General features: G+C 47.5%; 1 protein-coding gene across 3 annotated transcripts in view; it reads right to left on the reverse strand.

Moving 5' to 3' along the window:
• LOC132402281 (atypical kinase COQ8B, mitochondrial-like) overlaps positions 1-17,256 on the reverse strand; it is a 59,480-nt gene extending 42,224 nt beyond the window's left edge. Inside the window, exons 1-2 of one of the 3 annotated variants that reach the window (XM_059985127.1) lie at positions 17,169-17,256; positions 13,155-13,333 (exon numbers count right to left, since the gene is read on the reverse strand). In XM_059985127.1, the coding sequence (XP_059841110.1) occupies positions 13,155-13,331 (177 nt within the window). In that variant the 5' untranslated portion in view covers positions 13,332-13,333; positions 17,169-17,256. Of the gene's footprint in view, positions 1-13,154; positions 13,334-15,833; positions 16,228-17,168 lie in introns of those variants that run through there. The other 2 variants (XM_059985126.1, XM_059985128.1) reach the window with 2 other exon arrangements.
• Between the last annotated feature and the right edge of the window lie 7,619 nt (positions 17,257-24,875).

A 24,875-nucleotide genomic window follows, 5' to 3' on the forward strand; every position in this document is an offset into this window, starting at 1 on the left:
TCCACAAGGAGAGCATGCAAACTCCACATAGACAGCGCTAGAGGTCACGATTGAGCCTGGGTCACTGGGTGCTCCAGTTTCCTCCCACATTCCAAAGACAAATGTGGGCATGCTATGTTGATATTGGAAGCACAGAGACACTTGTGGGCTGCCCAGCACAATCCTCACTGATTTGATTTGATACAAATGACATATTTCACTGTATGTTTCGATGTAAATGTCACAAGTAAAGATGATCTTTGTCTCTACCACTTTATACTGGCTACCTCTACTCTACCTTTCAGTCAAGATGAAAGATCTTGACCCAAAAAATCAACGGTCCATTCCATCACCCCCCACAGATTCTGCCTGATCGGCTAAGTTCACTGTGTCATCATTGTGATCATGGCTGATCATACACAATCAGTACCCCGTTCTTGCCCTCTCCCTATATCCCTTGACCCCGCTATCTATAAGAGCTCTATCTAACTCTCTCTTGAATGCATCCAGAGACTTGGCCTCTACTGCCTTCTGGGGCAGAGCATTCCACATATCCACCACCCTCTGGGTGAAAAAGTTTTTCCGCATCTCTGTTCTAAATGGCCTACCCCTTATTCTTAAACTGTGGCCTCTAGTTCTGGACTCACCCATCAGCGGCAACATGCTTCCTCCCTCCAGTGTGTCCAATCCCTTAACAATCTTATATGTTTCAATCAGATCCCCTCTCATCCTCAGGACTGCTGCGGGTTCTTCCTCTTGCCCCCTTGGGGTAGTATGAACTCTCCTAGGACAGCCAATGGTGCGCTGTATACCAACTCAGCTGACGAGGTGTACAGATCCTCTTTGGGCGCTGTGCGAATTCCAAGCAGGACCCAAGGAAGCTCGTCCACCCAGTTAGGTCCTCTCAGGCGGGCCATGAGAGCCAACTTCAAGTAACAGTGGAAGCGTTCCACTAGTCCGTTCAACTGTGGGTGGCAGGCAGAAGTGTGGTGTAGCTGCGTTCCCAATAGGCTGGCTACAGCCGACCACAGGCTGGAGGTGAACTGGGTGCCTCTGTCGGAGGTAATGTGGGTCGGTACCCCGAAACCCAGGTTGCAATCAGTGCTCTGGCGCAGGAATCAGCAGATGTGTCGGTGAGCAGGACCACCTCTGGCCACCTCGTGAACCGGTCTACCATAGTTAGGAGATACCGCGCTCCTCGGGACACTGGTAGGGGGCCCACGATATCCACATGAATGTGGTCAAACCTCCAGTGGGTGGGTTCGAACTGCTGCGGCGGGGCTTTAGTGTGCCACTGCACCTTGGCTGTTTGGCACTGCGTGCACGTTCTGGCCCATTCACTGACCTGCTTGCGAAGTCCGTGCCACGCGAACTTGCTGGAGACCAGCCGGACAGTTGTCCTGATAGATGGGTGCGCCAAACCGTGTATGGAGTCGAAAACTCGCTGCCTCCAGGTTGCCGGGACGATGGGGCGAGGATGGCCGGTAGCCACGTCGCACAGGAGGGTCCCCTCACCTGAGCCTACAAGAAAGTCCTGCAGCTGCAAACCCGAGACTGCGGTCCTGTAGCTGGGCATCTCGTCGTCTGCCTGCTGTGCCTCTGCCAGTGCTGCATAGTCCACCCCCAGAGACAGAGCCTGGACAGCTGGTCTGGAGTGTGCGTCCGCCACGACGTTGTCCTTTCCCGAGACATGCTGAATGTCCGTCGTGTACTCGGAGATGTAGGACAGATGTCGCTGCTGGCGAGCCGACCAGGGATCGGACACCTTCGTGAACATGAAGGTCAATGGTTTGTGGTCCGTGAATGTAGTGAACAGCCTGCCTTCTAAGCAGTACCTGAAATGTCGGATTGCCAGATACAGTGCCAACAGCTCCCGGTCGAAAGCACTGTACTTGAGTTCGGGTGGTCGTAGGTGCTTGCTGAAGAACGCCAGGGGTTGCCAGCGCCCCTCGATGAGCTGCTCCAGCACCCCACCGACTGCTGTGTCGGATGCATCCACCGTGAGGGCGGTCGGAGTGTCTGTTCTGGGGTGCAACAGCATTGTGGCATCTGCCAAGGCTTCCTTGGCTTTAACGAAAGCGGCCGCGGCCTCTTTGTCCCAAGTAATGTCCTTGCCTTTACCCGACATCAGGGTGTACAAAGGGCGCATGATACAGGCTGCTGAGGGGAGGAAACGGTGGTAGAAGTTCACCGTACCAACGAACTCCTGCAGGCCTTTGACTGTGTTGGGCCGGGCAAAGTGACGGATCGCATCTACCTTGGCGGGCAGAGGTGTTGCCCCGTCTTTGATAATCCTGTGGCCCAGGAAGTCGATGGTATCGAGACCGAACAGACATTTGGCCGGGTTGATCGTGAGGCCGAAATCACTCAGGCGGGAGTAGAGCTGGCGGAGGTGGGACAGATGCTCCTAGCGACTACTGCTGGCTATAAGGATGTCGTCCAAATAGTTGAACACAAAGCCCAGGTCGCGTCCCACTGCATCCATTAGCCACTAGAAGGTCTGTGCGGCATTCTTCAAGCCAAACGGCATTCGGAGGAACTCGAACAGGCCGAATGGGGTGATGAGTGCTGTTTTGGGGATGTCTTCAGGGTGCACCGGGATTTGATGGTATCCCCGGATGAGGTCTACTTTGGAAAAGATTCTTGCCCCGTGCAGGTTTGCTGCAAAGTCCTGTATGTGTGGCACGGGGGTAGCAGTCTGGAGTTGTAGTCTCGTTCAGTCTGCGGTGGTCGCCGCATGGTCTCCAACCCCTGGCTGCTTTGGGCACCATGTGCAGGGGGGAGGCCCATGGGCTGTCGGACCACCGTACAATCCCCAATTCCTCCATCCTCTTGAACTCCTCCTTCGCCAGGCGGAGCTTTTCCGGGGGGAAGCCTTCGTGCGTGGGCGTGGAGGGGTGGTCCCTTGGTCGGGATGTGGTGCTGAACCCCATGTCTGGGCATGGCTGCCGTGAACTGCGGTGCCAGAATCGATGGAAATTCCACCAGGATTCTGATGAATTCATTGTCTCAGCAGGTGTGGGGCCGGCACCTGTTGAGTACAGGTGTGGCTTCACCCAGGGAGGACGTCTGGAAAGTCTGGGTATGTACCAGTCTTTTCCCTTGCAAGTCAACCAGCAGGCTGTGAGCTCGCAAGAATTTCGCCCCCAGGAGTGGTTGGGCCACCGCGGCCAGTGTGAAGTTCCACGTGAACCGGCTGGCGCCAAACTGCAGCTCCACTGTGCGGGTGCTGTAGGTCCGTATTGTGCTGCCGTTTGCGGCCCTCAGGGTAGGTCCTGGCTTCCTGTTGCGGGTGTCGTACCCCGTCGGGGGCAAGACGCTGATTTCCACTCCGATGTCAACCAAGAAGCGGCGTCCTGACTGTTTGTCCCAGATGTACAAGAGGCTGTCCTAGTGGCCAGCCGCCATAGTCATAAGCGGCAGCTGGCTCTGGCCCTTGCAGGGCGGGCGACAACGGCGGGCTTTTGTGCCCCACCGCTGGTGGTAGAAACACCACTGTTCACTGGCCTCCTCACTCCTGTCTCTGTGTTGTGTGCACCCCCTGCCAGGCCTGGTCTGGTCCGCTGTTGGGCGTGTGGCCTGGTAATCTGACCAACGGATGCCACGCTCTCCCTCTTGGCTTTCCACAGCACATCTGCCCGGGCCACCACCTTCCAGGAGGTCACTGAAATCTGCTTCGGCCAGCAGCAGATGTATGTCCTCGGGCAGTTGCTCCAGGAGCTTGCTCGAACGAGGCAGGGTTTGTGTCTGTCAGCCAGGGACAGCATCTCGTTCATCAATGCTGACAGCAGTCTGCCTCCCAAACCGTCCAGGTGCAGCAGGCAGGCACCCTGCTCACGCCGTGAGAGGCCAAAGGTCCCAATGAGCAGCGCTTTGAATGCTTCATATTTGCCTTCTTCTGGGGGTGACTGTATGAAATCCGCAACCTGGGTGGCCGTCTCCTGGTCGAGGGTGCTCACCACGTGGTAGTAACGCATGGAATCAGAGGATATCTGCCAAATCTGGAACTGGGCTTCTGTTTGGCTAAACCACATGCGTGGTCGCAGCGTCCAGAAAGTCGGCAGTTTTAGCGAAACTGCTTGAACAGATGAAGAGTCGGTCATTTTTGGTCCAAATCCCGTTTGGACCATCGGGGTCACCAATGTAGCGATGTGCTACACACAGAGCTAGAGATGGCATGCAGTCGATAAGTTGTTTCGAGACGAGTTTATTCAAATTTCACGACGCTGGCATTTAATCCCTAGCACCCACCCTCTCCGGGCGGAAATGACGTCAGAGGTGCATTACCAAAGTCTCCCCCCGCGCACTGGCTATTTGTGAGCCGGTTCGCCTGCGCAGAAAGTGGGTCACCACAAGACAAAGTTTTTTCAGGACTATGGTGTTACATGACACAGTACAAAAACTAGACTGAACTACATAAAGAAACAACACAGGAAAAAAAAAACACTATAGACCTACCCAGGACTACATAAAGTGCACAAAACAGTGCAGGCATTACAATAAATAATAAACAATAGGCAGTAAGGTGTCAGTCCAGGCTCTGGGTATTGAGGAGTCTGATGGCTTGGGGGAAGAAACTGTTACATAGTCTGGTCGTGAGAGCCTGAATGCTTCAGTGTCTTTTCCCAGACAGCAGGAGGGAGAAGAGTTTGTATGAGGGGTGCATGGGGTCCTTCATAATGCTGTTTGCTTTGCGGATGCAGCTTGTAGTGTATATGTCCGTGATGGCAGGAAGAGACCCCGATGATCTTCTCAGCTTCCAGCTGGCCTCCTTGCCCTCTTCTTACCTTTTTATTCTGGCATCTTCCTTTCCAATCCTGATGAAGGGTCTCAGCCAGAAACATGGACTATATATTCATTTCCATAGAGGCTACCTGATCACCAGAATTTTGTGTTGTGTGTTGCTGTGGATTTCCAGCATCTGAAGAATTTCTCTTGGTGAACAGTTTAAAAAAATGCCTCACATCCACATATAAATTCCATTGGAGACTTCATTCCACCACCTCAGATTTCTAGGTAATTATATGGTTTTTGCAAGGGAGGGCTTTTCTCTTTGGAGTGGAGGAGAATGAGAGGTGTCTTGATAGAGATGTACCAGTTGATAAGACACATATGGATTCCAGAGACAAATGAATAACCAGTGCCTTTTTCGCCATGGCAGAAATGGCTAATACAAGTGGGCATGATTTTAAGGTGACTGGAGGAAAGTATTACCTTACTACCTGTGTTGACACCTTACTGCCCTATTGTCCTGTTTATTATTTATTGTAATGCCTGCACTGTTTTTTGCACTTTATGCAGTCCTGGGTTGGTCTGTAGTCTAGTGTAGTTGTTTTTTTTTCCTCTCTGTGTTGTTTTTTTACGTAGTTCAGTCTAGTTTTTGTACTGTGTCATGTAACACCATGGTCCTGAAAAATGTTGCCTCATTTGCCTCATAGTACTGTACATAGTTATGGTCGAAATGACAGTAAAAGTGACTTGACTTGAGTATTGAGGATGTCAGAGGTAATTTTTTTTACTTGCAAAGAATGTGGGTGCGTGGAGTGGTGGAAGAGGCAGATACATTCGAGACCCTTAAGAGGTTCTTAGATAGGCACATGGATGAAAGTAAAATGAAGGGCTTTGTAGGAGGGAAGGGTCAGATTGATCTTAGAGTAGGTTAAAAGGCTGATAGCACTTTGTGAGCCAAAGGGCCTGATTTGTCTGTGCCATACAGTTCTATGAAAGGCCGTAATGCAGGGGTGGTCTGTATTACCCTGTGTTTCCTATTGTTGGAAAACAAGGATATGCACCAGCAACTTTCGCTGGAATTAATTTTACTGCTGTGCAAACCAACCACTGCTCTGAACAGTAAACTTTTAAATGTCCTGAGAACTGTGTGTCACTTTAAATGTTTTTTTGTAATATCCATACAATATTTAGAATGAAAACTGAAAAATCATATAGTACTGATTTTATTTATTAATTGAAGGGTATAACAAAATACAGTACAATGAAGAAAATTTTTCACAACTCATAAGCTTTTTCTGGCTGTTTCCAGTTCCAGCTGTGCAGCAACAAAGGATTTATGCGAGGGGCCATTTCAGTTACAGCATAGCCATTACTCAGCTTAGAGACACCAAATCCATAAGGCCACAAGACATGGGAGCAGAATTCGGCCATTCAGCCCATCCAGTCTGCTCTGCTATTCCATCGTGGCTGATTCTGAATCCTACTCAATCCCATACACCTGCCTCTTCACCATATCTTTTGAAATCCTGACCAATCAGGAAACCATCATGTTTTGCTTTAAATATACCCATGGTCTTGGCTTCTACAGCTGTCTGTGGCAGAGCATTCCAGAGATTCACTACACTCTGGTTAAAAAAATTCATCCTTACCTCTGTTCTAAAGGGTTGCCCCTCAATTTTGAGGCTGTGCCCTTGAATTCTGGATACCCCCACCATAGGAAACATCCTCTCCAATCCACCTTATCTAGTCCTTTCAACATTCAGTAGGTTTCAATGAGATTTACACACACACACCCCTAAATTCCAGTGAGTACAATCCTTATTACTGATCCAAAAAGGTTACATCAATAAATCAAGAATATCACTGATAAAAAGCTCCTCTGTTCTTCGGGTGGATGTTTGAAAGCAAAGGATGGTAAATTATTATGGAAAAAGATGAGATTATGAACAGATGGACTGAGTATATTCAGGAATTGTTTGAAGATGATCAGGGTGAAAAACCAGAAATTAAGAAGCACATTGAAGGTCCAAGTATTTTAAAATCTGAAGTTTGTAAAGCTATAAATAAGATGAAGAAAGGAAAGGCAGCAGGTCCTGATGAATTAGCAATAGGTCAAATTGTCGCCCTTGAAGATTATGGAATTGAAAAACTTACTGATTTAATCAATGACATCTATGAGACTGGAATAATACCAGAAGAGATGAAAAAATCAGTATTTATCACTCTTCCTATGAAACCTGGAGCAATAGAATGTGAATTACGTAGGACCATAAGCTTAATGAGTCATATCACCAAGATACTTCTAAGAATTTTGATGACGAGCTAAAAGTAAGATACAAGCTGAAATAGTAAAGAACAATGTAGTTTTGAGAAAGACAAAGGTACAAGAATCGCGATATTGATGTTAAGGATACTATCAGAACGAGCTATTCAAATGCAAAAAGATTTGTTTGTTTTATCGACTACACAAAAGCATTTGATAAAGTGAAGCACAATAAGTTATTTGAAATATTACAGGAAACTCTAGATCTAGATTCAGACGACCTTCACCTAATCAGAAATCTGTACTGGGAACAAACTGCTGCTGTAAGAGTAGATGGAGAAGTGAGTCAGTTTACGAAAATCAAGAGAGGCTTTAGACAAGGCTGTGTTTTCTCCCCTGATGTGTTTAATCTGTACAGTGAAACAGTATTACAAAAAATAAGAGACATCTTGGGAATCAAAGTTGGCAGTGAAAACATCAATAATTTCAGATATGTGGATGACACTGTGTTAATTGCAAGAACAGAGGAAGAACTACAAAACTTAATTGATATAGTTGTTGCAGAAAGTGCAAAAATGGGTCTATCTATCAATGGCAGAAAGACAGAATGGACGGTGAAATCCAAAAAGAAGGAGAATCCTATCTGCAGGCTGAGAATAAACGGGGAAAACATAAAGCAAGTACAGAACTTTTGCTGCTTAGGAAGCTGGGTGACATCAGATGGCAGGTGCGACATGGACATCAAAAGAAGAATAGGGATGGCAAAAGACACCTTTATGAGAATGAAGAGTATACTGACCAACACTAAACTAGGCATAACAACCCGCCTCAGAGCACTGAAATGTTACGTTTATCCAGTTATGTTGTATGGCTCTGAACATTGGACAAAATCCAGTAACGAGGGAACGAATTAAAGCAGCAGAGATGTGCTTTTTGAGGAGTTTGTAAAGAATATCATGGATGAAACGAATATCTAACTAGGATGTCATGAACAGAGCAAGCACAAAAAGAGAAATAATGTATGAGATCATGAAAAGGCAATGTGACTTCATTGGACACGTGATTAGGAAAGAGGAGTTAGAATGCATGGTAATTATGGGAAAGATTGAAGGGAAGAAAGCAAGAGGAAGGCAAAGACAAATGATGATGGAGGTGGCAGCCAGAGAACTGGAATGAATACCAATGAATTGATCCACTTGACCCGAAACAGGAGTGTGTGGGCCATGGCAGTCAAAGCTCAAACTGGGCACGGCACCTGATGATGATGATGATGACAGGCCCAAAACTCCCAAACACTCATCATATGTTAACTCTTTCATTCCTGGAGTCATCCTCATGAACCTCTTCTGGACTTTCTCCAATGACAACACATCCTTTCTGAGAAATGCAGGCCTAAAACTGTTGACAATACTCCATGTGCGGCTTGACTAGTGTCTTATAAAGCCTCAGCATTATCTCTTTGCTTTATTTCTATTCCCCTCAAAATAAATGCTAACATTGCATTTGCCTTCTTTACCACAGACTCACCTGTAAATTAACCTTCTGGGAGTCTTGGACGAGGACTTCTAAGCCCCTTTGCACCTCTGATATTTGAATTTTTCCCCATTTAGATAATAGTCCACACTATTGTTCCTTTTACCAAAATGCATTACCATACATTTCCCAGCACTGTATTCCATCTGCCGCTTTTTTGCCCATTCTTCCAATCTGTCTAAGCCCTTCTGTAATTGCATTGCTTCCTCAGCACTACCTACCCCTCCACCTATCTTCGTATCATCTGCAAACTTTGCCACAAAGCCATCAATTTCATTATCTAAATCATTAACAAACAATGTGAAAGGTAACGGGCCCAATACTGACCCCTGAAGAACACCACTAGTCACTGGCAGCCAACCAGAAAAGGCCCCTTTTATTCCCACTCACTGCCTCCTGCCTGTCACCTATCCCTCTATCCATGCCAGTATCTTTCCTGTAATGTCAGGGGATTTTATCTTGTTAAGTAGCCTCATGTATGGCACCTTATCAAATGCCTCCTGAAAAACCAAGTAAATGACATCCACTGCTTCTCCTTTGTCCACACTGCTTGTTACTTCCTCGGAGAACTCTAACAGATTTGTCAGGCATGATACCCCGTTACGGAAACTATGCTGACTTGAACTAATTTTATCATTAATCTCCAAGAACCCTGAAACCGCATCCTTAGTAATAGACTCCAACAGTTGCCCAACCACTGAGGTTAGGCTAATTTCCTTTCTTCTGCCTTCCTCTCTTCTTAAAGAGTAGAGTGATACTTGTAATTTTCCAGTCCTCTGGAAACATGCCAGAATCAATTTGATTCTTGAAAGATCATACCCAGTGCATCCGTTTTCTCCTGCTCCCTGACACTCACAAACCTCTGACACATTGTTTGCTAGTGTCTTCCACAGTGAAGACTGATGCGAAATCCCCATCCGCCATTTCTCTGTCCCCATTGCTACCTCACCAGCATCATTTTCCACTGGTCCAATATCATCTCTCACCTCCCTTTTACTCTTTATATAATTGAACAAAACTTGCAGTATCCTACATTACATTTTTGGCTAGTCTGCCCTCATATTTCATCTTTTCCCTTCTTATGGCTTTTTACTTGCCTTTTGTAGGATGATTTCCCAATCATCCAACTTTCCACTCACTTTTACCACATTACATGCTCTTTCCTTGGCTTTTATGCAATCGTTAACTTCCCTTGTCAGTCACAATTGCCTACCCCTGCCATCTGAGAACAACTTCTTCTGTGGGACATATCTATCCTGCGCCTTATGAACTATTCCTAGAGTCTTCAGCCATCTCTGCTCTGCCATCATCCCCGCCAGTATCCTCCTCCAATTCATCTGGGCAAGCTCCTCTCTGACGTCTCTGTAATTCCCTTTATTTCAATATGATACTGATACATGTGAGTTATGCTTCCCCTTCTCAAAGTGTAGTATGAATTCAATCATATTATGATCACTGCCTCCTAAGGGTTCTTTTACCTTAAGCTCCCTAACAAAACCTGGGTTATTACACAACACCCAATCTAAGACAGCCTTTCCCCAAGAAGACTTAAACACAAGCTGCTCTAAAAAGCCATCTCATAGGCATCCAACAAATTCCCTCTCTTGTCATCTGACATCCACCTGATTTTCCCAATCCCCTTGCACATTGAAGTCTCCCATTACAATTGTGACACTACCCCTATTACATACTTTTCTCAGCTCCCTTTGCAATCGCAACGTCACATCTTGGCTACTATTTGGACACCAATATATGATTCCCATAATATTTTTCTACCCTCACAGTTTCTTAACTCCACCCACAAAGATTCAACATTCATCACTTTTTTCTAAAGATGTAATTCCATCTATCGTCACTACCTATGTCTTCTGGCCTGTCCTTTTGATACAAAGTACATTCTTTGTCGTTAAGCTCTCAACTATGATCTTCTTTCAGCCACGACTCAGTGATGCCCACAATGTCATACCAACCAATCTCCAATTGCGCCACGAGTTCATCCACTTTATTCCAAATAGTATGTGCATGTAAATACAACACTTTCAGTCCTGCATTCTTCGCCCTTTTAAATTTTGCCTCTGTGATACAATTTGTCTCTTTGAACTATCTGCATTTTTACCCAATCATTGGGCTTGTCCTTCCTCACATTCATATTACAACCATCATCTACTTGTGAACCTGCCAGCTCATCATCCGCTCTATCATAGTGAATCCCATCCCCTGCCATGTTAGGCTAAACCACTTTCAACAGCTTTAGAAAACCTGCTTGCAAGGATATTGGTCCCCCTCGGATTCAAGTGCAACTTGTCCCTTTTGTACAGGTCACGCCTTCCCCAGAAGAGGTCCCAAGGATCCAGAAATCTGAATCCCTGCCCCCTGCTCCAATTCTTCAGTCACACATTTCTCTGCCACCTCATTTTATTTCTATCAAGTCTTCTCTGCTTTACTGCCGCTGGGTTGAGTTTTGATCTTAAATCCATGCTGGCCTCTTAGCAGATGGTTTCCTTGATGCTCAGACGACTTTTAAACAATTGCAGCCCCGAGCGTTTTTTAAGTGCATGCTTTGTATGTACACAGTGGCTTTGAGTGGGATGGAAGTACAATTTGCCTGCTTTGTGCTGTGTGTGGTGTTTATACATTCTCCCTGTTTCCTCCTCCACCATAAAGACTTGAAGTTTGGAAGGTTGACTGGCCGCTGTAAAGTTCCCCCTGGTGCAGGGGTTCCCAATCTTTTTTATGCCATGGACCCCAGGTTGGGAACCCTCGCCCTAGTGAGTCAAGTCAGAAGGGAAGGGTTAGATTCATCTTTAGAACACGGTAAAATGTCAGCACAACATTACAGGCCAAATGGCCTGTAGAATGCTATGATCTACTACTGCAGTCTCAGTAGAACAAGAGGCTTGTTTCTGGGCTCTGTCACTATGATTCACCCATTATAACACAACTCAGAAACTAAGAACAGGATTCAGTCACTCATTCTCTCGAGTGTTTCAGTTTTCTCAGCAGTCCAAAGAACACTACCTCACTGTTTCTCTGTTGTATTCCTTATCTTTGGTAACTTACAGCACCTGATTCTGAATGCTCCCCGTCATCGAGGACATCTTCAAAAGGTGATGTCTCAAGAAGGCAGTATCCATCATTAAGGACCCTCCCCACCCAAAACACGCCCTCTTCTCATTACTACCATCAGGACGGAGGTGTTCAGTCAGTGAATAATTTGGGAACAGCTTCTTCCCCTCCACCAGCGGAGTTCTGAACAGTCCATGAGTGCCTCTACCTCACTATTCCTCTTTCAAATTAATTATTGATTGATTGCTAAGACTCTTAGTGATTTTATTGGCTTGCACTGTACTGTTCCCACAAAACAACAGATTTCACAACAAACACAAGACAATCTGCAGATGCTCAAAACTCAAAGCAACACACACAAAATGCTGGAGGAACTCAGCAGGTCAGGCAGTGTCTATGGTCAGAGTAACACACACAAAATGCTGGAGGAACTCAGCAGGTCAGACAGTGTCTACGGTCAGAGTAACACACACAAAATGCTGGAGGAACTCAGCAGGTCAGACAGTGTCTATGGACAGAGTAACACACACAAAATGCTGGAGGAACTCAGCAGGTCAGACAGAGTCTATGGTCAGAGTAACACACACAAAATGCTGGGGGAACTCAGTAGGTCAGACAGTGTCTATGGACAGAGTAACACACACAAAATGCTGGAGGAACTCAGCAGGCCAGACAGTATCTATGGACAGAGTAACACACACAAAATGCTGGAGGAACTCAGCAGGCCAGGCAGTGTCTATGGACAGAGTAACACACACAAAATGCTGGAGGAACTCAGCAGGCCAGGCAGTGTCTATGGACAGAGTAACACACACAACATGCTGGAGGAACTCAGCAGGCCAGGCAGACTCTATGGAAGAGAGCAAACAGTTGACATTTTGGGCCGAGACCCTTCATCAGGACTGGAAAGAAGGGGGAATAGTCAAGAGTAAGACAGGTGGGTGGAGGGAAGGAAGAAGTACAAGATGGTAGGTGATTGGTGAAACCAGGGAAGGAGAAGGGGGAGGAGATGACATAAAAAGCTGGTAGGTTGATTGCTGAAAAGAGATAAGGGGCTGGAGATGGGGGAATCTCACAACATACAGTATGTCAATATCAGAATCAGGTTTAATATCACTGGAATATGTCATAAAATTTGTTCTCTTTGCAGCAGCAGTACAATACAATACATAATAGAAAAATACTGAATTACAGTAAATATATATATATTTAATAGCTAAATTAAATAAATAGTGCAAAATAAGAATGTTAAAAAAGTAGAGAGTTAATGTTGACGGGTTCAATGTCCATTGAGAGATCCGATGGCAGAGGGGAAGAAGCTGTTCCTGAATCGTTGAGTGTGTGCCTTCAGGCTCCTGTACCTCCCCTCTGATGGTAGCAGTGAGAAGAGGGCATCTCCTGGGTGATGCGGGATTTAATGAGGCACCCCTCCGTGAAGACGTCCTGGACAATGCTAACAGGACTAAACCCATAACCTGGCATGTCTGGGTAAAGATGATGCTGAAGCATCTCACACAAGCTGCAAAATGCCAGTTTGACCACCACCCAACCAAGCAATACAGAGCATCGTCCAGGCCCTTACCTGCTGTTGCATGAGAAGGGAACTGATGCACTGCTCGGTGGAGACCTGCGCCTTCTTCAGCCCGGCCCTTAGCACAGAGTTGCAGGCAGAAAATCGCAGCTGATCCACCCGTGTCTCCGCGAAAGCCTTGCCCACCTGGGCAGCGCCACGCAGGACGCTGACCACCTCGCTCCACATCACTGCAACCAAACGGCAGCCAGTTGTTAACAAGCAAAGGAGATGTAGCAGTCAGAGGGACGGTAGGTCACAAGAATCCAGGTGGGACAGGTATTCGATAAGGACAGCAGAAGGCCCCTTGAAACTGTTCTGTCAGTCACACTTGTCTGCACTAACTCCAGAAACACACCAACAGACAGCAAAAAAAATAGGAAATCATAAAAAGGCCTCCAAACTGTAGCAAAAATGTGGGGTTGGAAAAGGCATGTCATAATTGTTATGGGCCACTTCAATATGCAAGGGGATTTGAAAAATCGGGTTGCAAGAGATGGAATTTGTTGAATACCTGCCAGATGGCTTTTTAGAGTAGGTTGTGCTTGAGCCTCCTCGGGGAAAGGCCATCTTAGATTGGGTGTTGTGTAATAACTCAGGTCTTAATAGGGAGCTTAACATAAACAATAGACAATAGGTGCAGAAGTAGACCATTCGGCCCTTCGAGCCTGCACCGCCATTCTGAGATCATGGCTGATCATCTACTATCAATACCCGGTTCCTGCCTTGTCCCCATACCCCTTGATTCCCCTATCCATAAGATACCTATCTAGCTCCTTCTTGAAAGCATTCCAGACCCCCACAATTCTCTGGGAGAAGAAGTTTTTCCTTAACTCTGTCCTAAATGACCTACTCCTTATTCTCAAACCATGCCCTCTGGTACTGGACTCTCCCAGCATCTGGAACATATTTCCTGCCTCTATCTTGTCCAATCCCTTAATAATCTTATATGTTGCAATCAGATCCCCTCTCAATCTCCTGAATTCCAGCATGTACAAGCCCAGTCTCTCTAACCACTCTGCGCAAGACAGTCCAGACATCCCAGAAATTAACCTTGTGAATCTACGCTGCACTTCCTCTACAGCCAAGATGTCCTTCCTTAACCCTGAAGACCAAAACTGTACACAATACTCTAGGTGTGGTCTCACCAGGGCCCTGTACAAATACAAAAGGATTTCCTTGCTCTTGTACTCAATTCCCTTTGTAATAAAGGCCAACATTCCATTAGCCTTCTTCACTGCCTGTAGCACTTGCTCATTCACCTTCATTGACTGATGAACTGGGACTCCTAGATCTCTTTGTATTTCTCCCTTACCTAACTCTACACCGTTCAGATAATAATCTGCCTTCCTGTTCTTACTCCCAAAGTGGATAACCTCACACTTATTCACATTAAACATCATCTGCCAAGTATCTGCCCACTCACCCAGCCTATCCAAGTCACCCTGAATTCTCCTAACATCCTCATCACATGTCACACTGCCACCCTGCTTAGTATCATCAGCAAACTTGCTGATGTTATACTCAATGCCTTCATCTAAATCGTTGATGTAAATCGTAAACAGCTGTGGTCCCAATGCCGAGCCCTGTGGCAGCCCACTAGTCACCACCTGCCATTCTGAGACACCCATTCACTGCTACCCTTTGCTTTCTATCTGCCAACCAGTTTTCTATCCATGTCAATGTCTCCCCCCACCCCCCAATGCCCTGAGCTCTGATTTTACCCACCAATCTCCTATGTGGGACCTTATCAAATGCTTTCTGAAAATCAAGGTACACTACATCCACTGGATCTCCCTTGTCTAACTTCCTGGTTACATCCTCGAAAAACTCCAATAGATTAGTCAAGCATGATTTGCCCTTGGTAAATCCATGCTGGCTCGGCCCAATCCTATCACTGCTATCTAGTTATGCCACTATTTCATCTTTAATAATGGACTCTAGCATCTTCCCTACTACTGATGTTAGGCTGACAGGACGATAGTTCTGTTTTCTCCCTCCCTCCTTTCTTAAAAAATGGGATAACATTAGCCATTCTCCAATCCTCAGGAACTGATCCTGAATCTAAGGAACTTTGGAAAATGATTACCAATGCATCCGCAATTTCAAGAGCCATCTCCTTTAGTACCCTAGGATGCAGACCATCTGGACCTGGGGATTTGTCAGCCTTCAGTCCCATCAGTCTACTCATCACTGTTTCCTTCCTAATGTCAATCTGTTTCATTTCCTCTGTTACCCTATGTCCTTGGCCCATCCATACATCTGGGAGATTGCTTGTGTCTTCCCCAGTGAAGACAGATCTAAAGTACTTATTAAATTCTTCTGCCATTTCTCTGTTTCCCATAACAATTTCACCCAATTCATTCAAGGGCCCAACATTGTTCTTAACTATCTTCTTTCTCTTCACATACCTAAAAAAGCTTTTGCTATCCTCCTTTATATTCCTTGCTAGCTTGCATTCGTACCTCATTTTTTTCTCCCCGTATAGCCTTATTATTTAAGTTCTGGTGTTCCTTAAAAATTTCCCAATCATCTGTCTTCCCACTTACCTTAGCTCTGTCACACTTTTTTTTAAATGCTATGCAATCTCTGACTTCCTGTCAACCACTGTGGCCCCTTTACCCCCTTTGAATCCTTCCTTCTCTGGGGGATGAACTGATTTTGCACCTTGTGCATTATTCCCAAGAATACCTGCCATTGCTGTTCCACTGTCTTTTCTGCTAGGATATCCGTCCATTTAACTTTGGCCAGCATCTCCCTCATGGCTCCATAGTCTCCTTCGTTCAACTGCAACACTGGCACCTCCGATCTGCCCTTATCCTTCTCAAATTGCAGATAAAAACTTATAAAGCAGAAGTTGATCGTTTCCTGATCGGTCAGGGCATCAAAGGATATGGCAAGAAGGCAGGTTTATGGGGTTGAGTGTGATCCAGGATTGGCCATGATGGAATGGCAGAGCAGACTTGATGGGCTGAATGGCCTGTGTTTTTCTCCTGTGTTTTGTGATCATGACCCACTCACCCCACTTTACACACACACTCACTCCCCCCTCACCTTTTTCCCTCACACCCACCCACCTTTTTCGCTCACACTCACCCCCTCCACCCTTTTCTCTCACACTCACCCCCCGCACCCTTTTCTCTCACACTCACCCCCCGCACCCTTTTCTCTCACACTCACCCCCCGCACCCTTTTCTCTCACACTCACCCCCCCGCACCCTTTTCTCTCACACTCACCCCCCCGCACCCTTTTCTCTCACACTCACCCCCCCGCACCCTTTTCTCTCACACTCACCCCCCCGCACCCTTTTCTCTCACACTCACCCCCCCGCACCCTTTTCTCTCACACTCACCCCCCCACGCACCCTTTTCTCACCCCCCCGCACCCTTTTCTCTCACACTCACCCCCCGCACCCTTTTCTCTCACACTCACCCCCCCACGCACCCTTTTCTCACCCCCCGCACCCTTTTCTCACCCCCCCCGCACCCTTTTCTCTCACACTCACCCCCCCACACCCTTTTCTCTCACACTCACCCCCCGCACCCTTTTCTCTCACACTCACCCCCCCCGCACCCTTTTCTCTCACACTCACCCCCCCACGCACCCTTTTCTCTCACACTCACCCCCCGCACCCTTTTCTCTCACACTCACCCCCCCGCACCCTTTTCTCTCACACTCACCCCCCCGCACCCTTTTCTCTCACACTCACCCCCCCGCACCCTTTTCTCTCACACTCACCCCCCCACGCACCCTTTTCTCTCACACTCACTCCCCGCACCCTTTTCTCTCACACTCACCCCCCGCACCCTTTTCTCTCACACTCACCCCCGCACCCTTTTCTCTCACACTCACCCCCCGCACCCTTTTCTCTCACACTCACCCCACGCACCCTTTTCTCTCACACTCACCCCCCCGCACCCTTTTCTCTCACACTCACCCCCCCGCACCCTTTTCTCTCACACTCACCCCCCGCACCCTTTTCTCTCACACTCACCCCCCCACGCACCCTTTTCTCTCACACTCACCCCAACACTACTTCACTCCGGGGCTCTGCTGCCGGAAGCGAACCCCGTCCACTCGCAGCCTCCCTGCGCCAGGCCACGTCCCGCCCCCAACGGCTGACTGGCGTCCATCTCCACCAATTGGCCCTTTCCGACATCTCGAGTCCTGAGAGTCTCTGCCCGCCCACTACCTATGATGGACTGCCATCTTCACCAATCAATATTAAGGGTACGCCCACTTATCATTTTGATTGACATAATTTGTCACCAATCAAACATTGCAAACACGACCAACGTGAGGTCAAAGCGGTGGAACTGCATGTAGAGTTCAGGCTATCATTTATAACTTTATCCCAGCGATTTTCTTTTAGCGGCAGTTATTTTGCAAAGCAGAAAATACAGCAGCCCTTTTGTACATAGTGAATTCCCACAAAGCGAGCAGATCATTGATAATTAACCAATGGTGATGTTAGTATTCGCGGAGAAGGTGCCGGATGAAACTTAGTGCGTCAGACAGCCTTTGTTGAGGGAAACGGACAGTCAAAGGTTTGGGTCAAAATGCTTTTGAGTGTGAGTCTTCAGGCTCCTGTACCTCTTTCCTGATGGTAGCAATGTGAAGAGGGGATGTCCTGAGTGATGGGGTTCCTTAATGATGGACGCCACCTTTCTGAGGCATCACTCCTTGATGATGTCCTGGACACCATGGAGACGAGTGCCCATGATGGAGCTGACTGAGTTCTCTACTTTCTGCGGCTTTTTTCAATCTTGTGCAGTAGCCTCCCCCCACCGTACCAGACAGTGATGTAGCCAGTTAGAATGTTCTCCATGATGCATCCATCTTTCTCAACTAATGAACCTGATTCCGATTCTGACGGGAACAGTGAACAACAGGAGGGGCAAGCTAGTTGGTGTGTGTGTGGGTAATGAGAGTGGGGCACTGTAAGTGTAACCCTCAGGCTCACCCAGCTCGTGTTCGTCTAGGGGAATCAGCATTTGGCCCCGCCAAACTGGGAAATCACGTTTATGTGGACGCTGTGAAATGTACCCACAGCGCAAAATATCAGACAGTCCACCATATGCAATTAAATAATTGAACTTTGAATCTTAACCTGAATATAGGGTTAGTAATGAAATTTAAAAACAGGGCCCAATTCAAGGAAAAGTCAAAAGTTCACGTTGGAGCTCACTCAGTAGTCATTCTTCCACCATCGGTCTCCTCCGAGCATCGACAACCTTCATACCCTCAGATCCCAGTCCACTCCGTCCGGTGGTCTACCAGCTCTCTCCACACGCATCTTCCCTCTTCATCTCTCCTCGACAAAAAGACCGCAAAAACAACATCCTTCCAGATTCACAAGACATAGCAACAATCTCCGATTGGCTAACATGCATACCACAGTCCTGTTATCTCCAGATATAACCCAAACATTGCTGCTTCAGATAAACCGTTACCTCAGCAGTGAACATCACAGAGAAGCCATTACATTAGCAGTGAACATCACAGATAAACCGTTACCTCAGCAGTGAACATTACATAGAAGCCATTACATCAGCAGTGAGTCCTTACAGTGCGTTACATAAGACTCTGAAAGCAGATTGTAAGTAGAATTTGTAAACTTGTCCCTAAATAGATAACAAAATGGGCTTAGGAGAGAGGGAGACAAGTGCAGAGACTGAGCGAATGATTTGAAGGATGGAGGAGTCACTGAAGTCTCCTGGTCAATTAGCTTCAAGTCCTTGACCTCAATACTTCCTTGTGCAAATGGATCCCCAATTTCCTCGCTTATAGACCCCAGTCGGTTTGGATTGGTTACAACATCTCCTCCATGATCTCCATCAACAGTGGTGCACCATAGGCCTGTATGCTTAGCCCCTGCTCTACTCATTTCACACTTAAGACCACAAGGCTAAGCACAGATCCAGTGCCATATTTAAGTTTGCTGGTGACACCACTGTCATGGCCCATAACAAAGGTGGTGATGAATCAGCATATCAGGGAGAGATTGAAAATCTGGCTGAGTGGTGCCACTACAACAACTCAATGCCAGCAAAACCAAAGAGCTGATCATCGACTACAGAAGGAGGAACCCAGAGGTCTGTGAGACATTCTTCATTAGGGGATCAGAGGTGGAAAGTAACTTTAAATTCCTTATCATTATCATGTCAGCACCAAGCCCCATATCCTGGGACCAATACGTAAGTGCCTTCACAAAGAAGGCACGAGAACACTCTGCATTTTTCGAGGTTCCCTTGATTCAGCATGTCACCTAAATTTTAACGAACTTCTATAGATGCACAGTTGGGAGTCGATAGGAAAACACCCATGTCCAGGAACAGAAAATTCCACAGGAGGTGATGGAGACAGCCCAGTCCACCACGGGCAAAGCCCTCCCCACCATTGAGCACTTCTACGCACAAGGAGCGTAGTCAGAAGAAAGCACAGCGTACATTATCAAAGAACCCCACCACCCAGGCTGTTTTGTTTTCTCACTACTACCATTGGAGGTAAAGGAGCCTTAGGTTCAGGAACAGTTATTACCCCACAACCATCAGGCTCCTGAACCAGTGTGGATAACTTCACTCACCACGATGAGCCTCAGGTCCCACACCCCCAGGTTCAGGAACAGTTATTACCCCACAACCATCAGGCTCCTGAACCAGTGTGGATAACTTCACTCCCCACAATGAGCATCAGGTCCCACACCACCAGGTTCAGGAACAGTTATTACCCCACAACCATCAGGCTCCTGAATCAGAGTGGATAAATTCACTCACCACAATGAGCCTCAGGTCCCACACCACCAGGTTCAGGAACAGTTATTACCCCACAACCATCAGGCTCCTGAACCAGTGTGGATAACTTCACTCACCACAATGAGCCTCAGGTCCCACACCACCAGGTTCAGGAACAGTTATTACCCCATAACCATCAGGCTCCTGAACCAGTGTGGATAACTTCACTCACCACAATGAGCCTCAGGTCCCACACCACCAGGTTCAGGAACAGTAATTACCCCACAACCATCAGGCTCCTGAACCAGTGTGGATAACTTCACTCACCACAACTCTGATCTGATTCCACAAACTTCAGGCTTGCTTGCAAGGACTCGTCAACTCATGTTCTCAGTATTATTTATTTTTTATTTGCGCAATTTTTCTTATCTTGCACATTAATTGTTTTATTTATTTCTTATTTATTGAGATATTGTATGGGACAGGACCTTTTTACCAGTCCACCCAGTTTAATCCTGGCCTAATTACAGGACCATCTACAATCAACCTGCCAACCAGGAGGAAACCCATGCGGTCGGGGGGGGGAGAACATACAAACTCCTTCCAGGCAGCAGCGGGAATCGAACCCTGGTCGCCTGTACTGTGAAGCATTAGACACATTTCACTGTATGATTTGATGTACATGTACATGTGATAAATAAGTGAATCTGAGAGGGTGGGAGGATGGAAGAGCTGGAAGGGGTGAAGGGGTGAGTAGCTTTCCTTAGGGTCCAAAACACCGGTTTTGACTGACAGGTTGGAAAGTTAAACATGGGTAATTACAGATCAACTGGGAAATCTCCCAGAGCAATCTTTGCTTGGATTAGTGCTGGGAGATGCCAAGATAGACTTACTGTCCACTTGCCTCCAGCAGCAGGCTGTGCAGGAACACAGCCCAATGCCACTACACCATAACAGAGGCGGGGGCGCTCACCGACTCCCCTTCAATTGCCCCGTGTCAAACGCAGTCTGCTGTAAATGGGACCCTCACCAGCTGGGAGGCAGGAAGACCAGTCACCTCCCACCTTTACGCTAACCAGCCCCATCGCGGTATGCATTCTGTTGGGATTAGTACATCAGAAAGTCGAGACGGAAGGAGTATTTAGTTATGCCTTCGGGCCTTGGGAAGGGGAGAGAGCAGCCGGGAGATGATATGTACTGATCGCATAATGAGAAGTCTGTGACTGTGACTTAACAGCTGAGCTCTGGGCTTGAACTCGCTGGAGTTTCAAAGAATGAGGGGGAAATCCACACTGGTGCATATCAGGGATGTGAACTTCGCCCACTGCTCTACTCTCTCTACACTGTGGCTAGGCACAGCTTTAATGCCAGCTTTTAGTTCGCTGATGATACACCCGTTGTTGGCAGAATTTCAGATGGAGTGAGAATTACCAGCTAGTGGAGTGGTGCTGCAGCAACAACCTTGCATTCAACCTCAGTAAGACCAAAGAACTGATTGTGGACATCAGAAAGGGTAAGATGAGGGAACACACACCAATCTTCATAGAGATGTTCAGAAGTGGAGAGAGTGAGCAGTTTCAAGTTCCTGGGTATCAGTATTCAGAGGACCTAACCTAGTCCCAACGTATCGATGCAGCGGCTATATTTCATTAGGAGATGGAGGAGATTGCAAATTTCCACAGATATACAGTGGAGAGCATATTAACCGGCTGCGTCACCGTTTGGTATGGGGGGAAAAAAGCTGCTGAAAGAGGAGGTGGGGGTGAAGCATCTCTGGTGAAGGTCTGGTTGGGGAGAACTGAGGGAGGAGAGAATGCTTCAGGTGAATGCAAAGAAAGGGTAAATGATAAAAACCATGAAGAGGTTCACAAGGGGAACCAGAGAGAAAAGATGGGTAGGTGCTCAGCATGTCGACTGTTTATTCCTCTTCATAGATGCTGCCTGACCTGCTGAGTTTCCCAGCATTTGGTGTGTGTTGCTCCAGGTTTCCAGGAAAGATTCATCGAGAGACACAGGTGGAAACAGGCCAATTAGCCCAGTGGGTCCATTTTGACCTTCAACCACTCTTTATATTCATCCTACCTCCATTCCCTTTCTTCAGTCCTCCTCATATTCCCTTTAAACTTCCAGCCCCTCAGTTTTTAACACTCACCTGCAGGGCGATCACTCGAGTCGAGTACAATGTTCTCCTCAGAGGTTGTCCACTATTGCTGGGTCTTCAAAGGCCAGTCCGGGATGCACATACTCTGGTGCATTAATCTGGGATGTTTGGGCGGATTCCCTTAACGGAGAATGTCTTAATGGTGACTTCATTTAACACGGGAAGGCTGATGCACGGGGAGTCACCACACAGTCTTTGACAGACCGGGGTCAGGGTCCAGTGACGTGGAGTACAAAATGACTGGGGACCCTAATCTGCCGCAGCCATTGTGATGTGACAGCATCTTCTGCCAGCTCCACCACTCAGCTGGTGTTTGGATCTTTGTCTGGAACCTCCCCCTTAATCTTCTCCAAGGTCCGCCTGGGACAGAGGACTCTGATGAGCTGTGGTCAGCAGCCTACGCACCCAGAAGGGGTGATGGGCTCAATGACTATGTGCTGGAAGTCAAGAGAGTACGTGAGCCATGAGGTCATGAGGCATAGGAGCAGAATTAGGCTATTAGACCCAACAGGTCTGCTCCTTCATTCCATCATGGCTCAACCCCATTCACCTGCCTTCTCCCCATCGACTTTGACGACCTGATTAATCACGAATCTATCAGCCTCTGCCCCCATGAGCTGGCCTGCAGAGCCGCCTGTGGCAATGAATTCCACCGATTCACCACCTTCTGGTTAACAAATTTTTTCTTCATCTCTGTTCTCACTGCATGTTCCTCAACTCTGAACAACACACACAAAATGATGGAGGAGCTCAGCAGGCCAGTCGGCATCTATGGAAAACAGTCAATGTTTTGGTACGAGGCCCTTCGTCAGGACTGGAAAAAAGACGAGAAGTCAGGGTAAGAAAGGGGGAGGAGAGGAAGAGGACAAGGCAGTAGGAGATAGGTAAAACTGGGAGGGGTGAAGTAAAGAGCTGGGAAGTTAAAGAGATACAGAAAGGGGAATCTGATAGGAAAGGGTAGAAGACCATGGAAGAAAGAAAAGCGGGAGGGATACCAGAGGGAGGTGATGGGCAGGCAAGGAGATGGGGTGAGAGAGGGAAACAGGAATGGGGAGTGGTGAAGGAGAGGGGAGGCAATTAACAGAGGTTCGAGAAGTCTCCTCTATTCTGAGGCTGTGCCCTCTGGTCCTAGACTCCCCCACAATAGGTAACATCCTCTCCACATCCACTCTATCTGTGGCCTCTGGTCCTAGACTCCCCCACAATAGGTAACATCCTCTCCACATCCACTCTATCTGTGGCCTCTGGTCCTAGACTCCCCCACAATAGGTAACATCCTCTCCACATCCACTCTATCTGTGCCCTCTGGTCCTAGACTCCCCCACAATAGGTAACATCCTCTCCACATCCACTCCATCTGTGTCCTCTGGTCCTAGACCCCCCCACTATAGGAAACATCCTCTCCACATCCACTCTATCTGTGTCCTCTGGTCCTAGACTCCCCCACTACAGGAAACATCCTCTCCACATCCACTCTATCTGTGTCCTCTGGTCCTAGACTCCCCCACTATAGGAAACATCCTCTCCACATCCACTCTATCTGTGTCCTCTGGTCCTAGACTCCCCCACTACAGGAAACATCCTCTCCACATCCACTCTATCTGTGTCCTCTGGTCCTAGACTCCCCCACTATAGGAAACATCCTCTCCACATCCACTCTACCTGTGTCCTCTGGTCCTAGACTCCCCCACTATAGGAAACATCCTCTCCACATCCACTCTATCAGTGTCCTCTGGTCCTAGACTCCCCCACTATAGGAAACATCCTCTCCACATCCACTCTATCTGTGTCCTCTGGTCCTAGACTCCCCCACTATAGGAAACATCCTCTCCACATCCTCTCTATCTGTGTCCTCTGGTCCTAGACTCCCCCACTATAGGAAACATCCTCTCCACATCCACTCTATCTGTGTCCTCTGGTCCTAGACTCCCCCCACTATAGGAAACATCCTCTCCACATCCACTCTGGGTAGGCCTTTCAAAGTTTGTTCGGTGAGGTCCCCCCTCATTCTTCTAAACTCCAGCAAGTACAGGCCCAGAGCCATCATAAACTCCTCATTCATTAACCCTTTCATTCCTGGGATGATTCTTGTGGGAAGGGGGTGGTACTTCCATGCCCCTGCTATACAGGGTGATAGACTTTCCTGAGTAATTGCAGTCTTAGATGGTATTCAGCATATTTATAGGGTATTGGCAGGACACTTACCTTCCTCCAGCCCATGACAAACACATCTAAGCTGTTTGCTGGACCCAGTTGTCCATCTGAGATTAGCTTTATCCAATCCCAGCAGGGTTAGCACTGTCCTTTCCTGAAACCCTGGACCCTTTTGGTGGTGGAGCCATTGAACGTATAGTACAGTGTGGCACAGTATGGCCCTTTCGGCCTGCCACACCTCTACTCCACAGAGCGTCATGCCAGTGTAGCGGTTAGCGCCCAGGGTGTCAGAGTTCAATTCCCACCGCTGTCCGTACAGAGTGTGGATTTTCTTCCCATGCCTGCCTGGCTTTCCTCCCGGTGCTCCAGTTTCCTGCCACAGTCCAAAGACCTACTGGTTAGTAGGTAACTGGCCATTGTAAATCGTTCTGTGATTAGGCTGGGGGTAAAAAGCTGGGTTGATGAACATCAAAGCTCATTGGGTCAGTTCCAAACTGTATTTCTAAACAAAATAGTTGTAAATAAAATTTCCATGATTAATCTAACCCCTTCTTTCTATGTAGCCCATAGCCCTCTATGTTCTTTCATCTCCTACCACCCCAGCAGTGCAGAGCTAGAGACATCACCAGCGGGTGCCAGATCTGTCTCTGTGTTTGTTGCCTTTTATCGTTTGACGAGAGCAA

The sequence above is a fragment of the Hypanus sabinus genome, chromosome 11 (genome assembly GCF_030144855.1).
Source record: "Hypanus sabinus isolate sHypSab1 chromosome 11, sHypSab1.hap1, whole genome shotgun sequence".
Classification (NCBI taxonomy): Eukaryota; Metazoa; Chordata; class Chondrichthyes; order Myliobatiformes; family Dasyatidae; genus Hypanus; species Hypanus sabinus.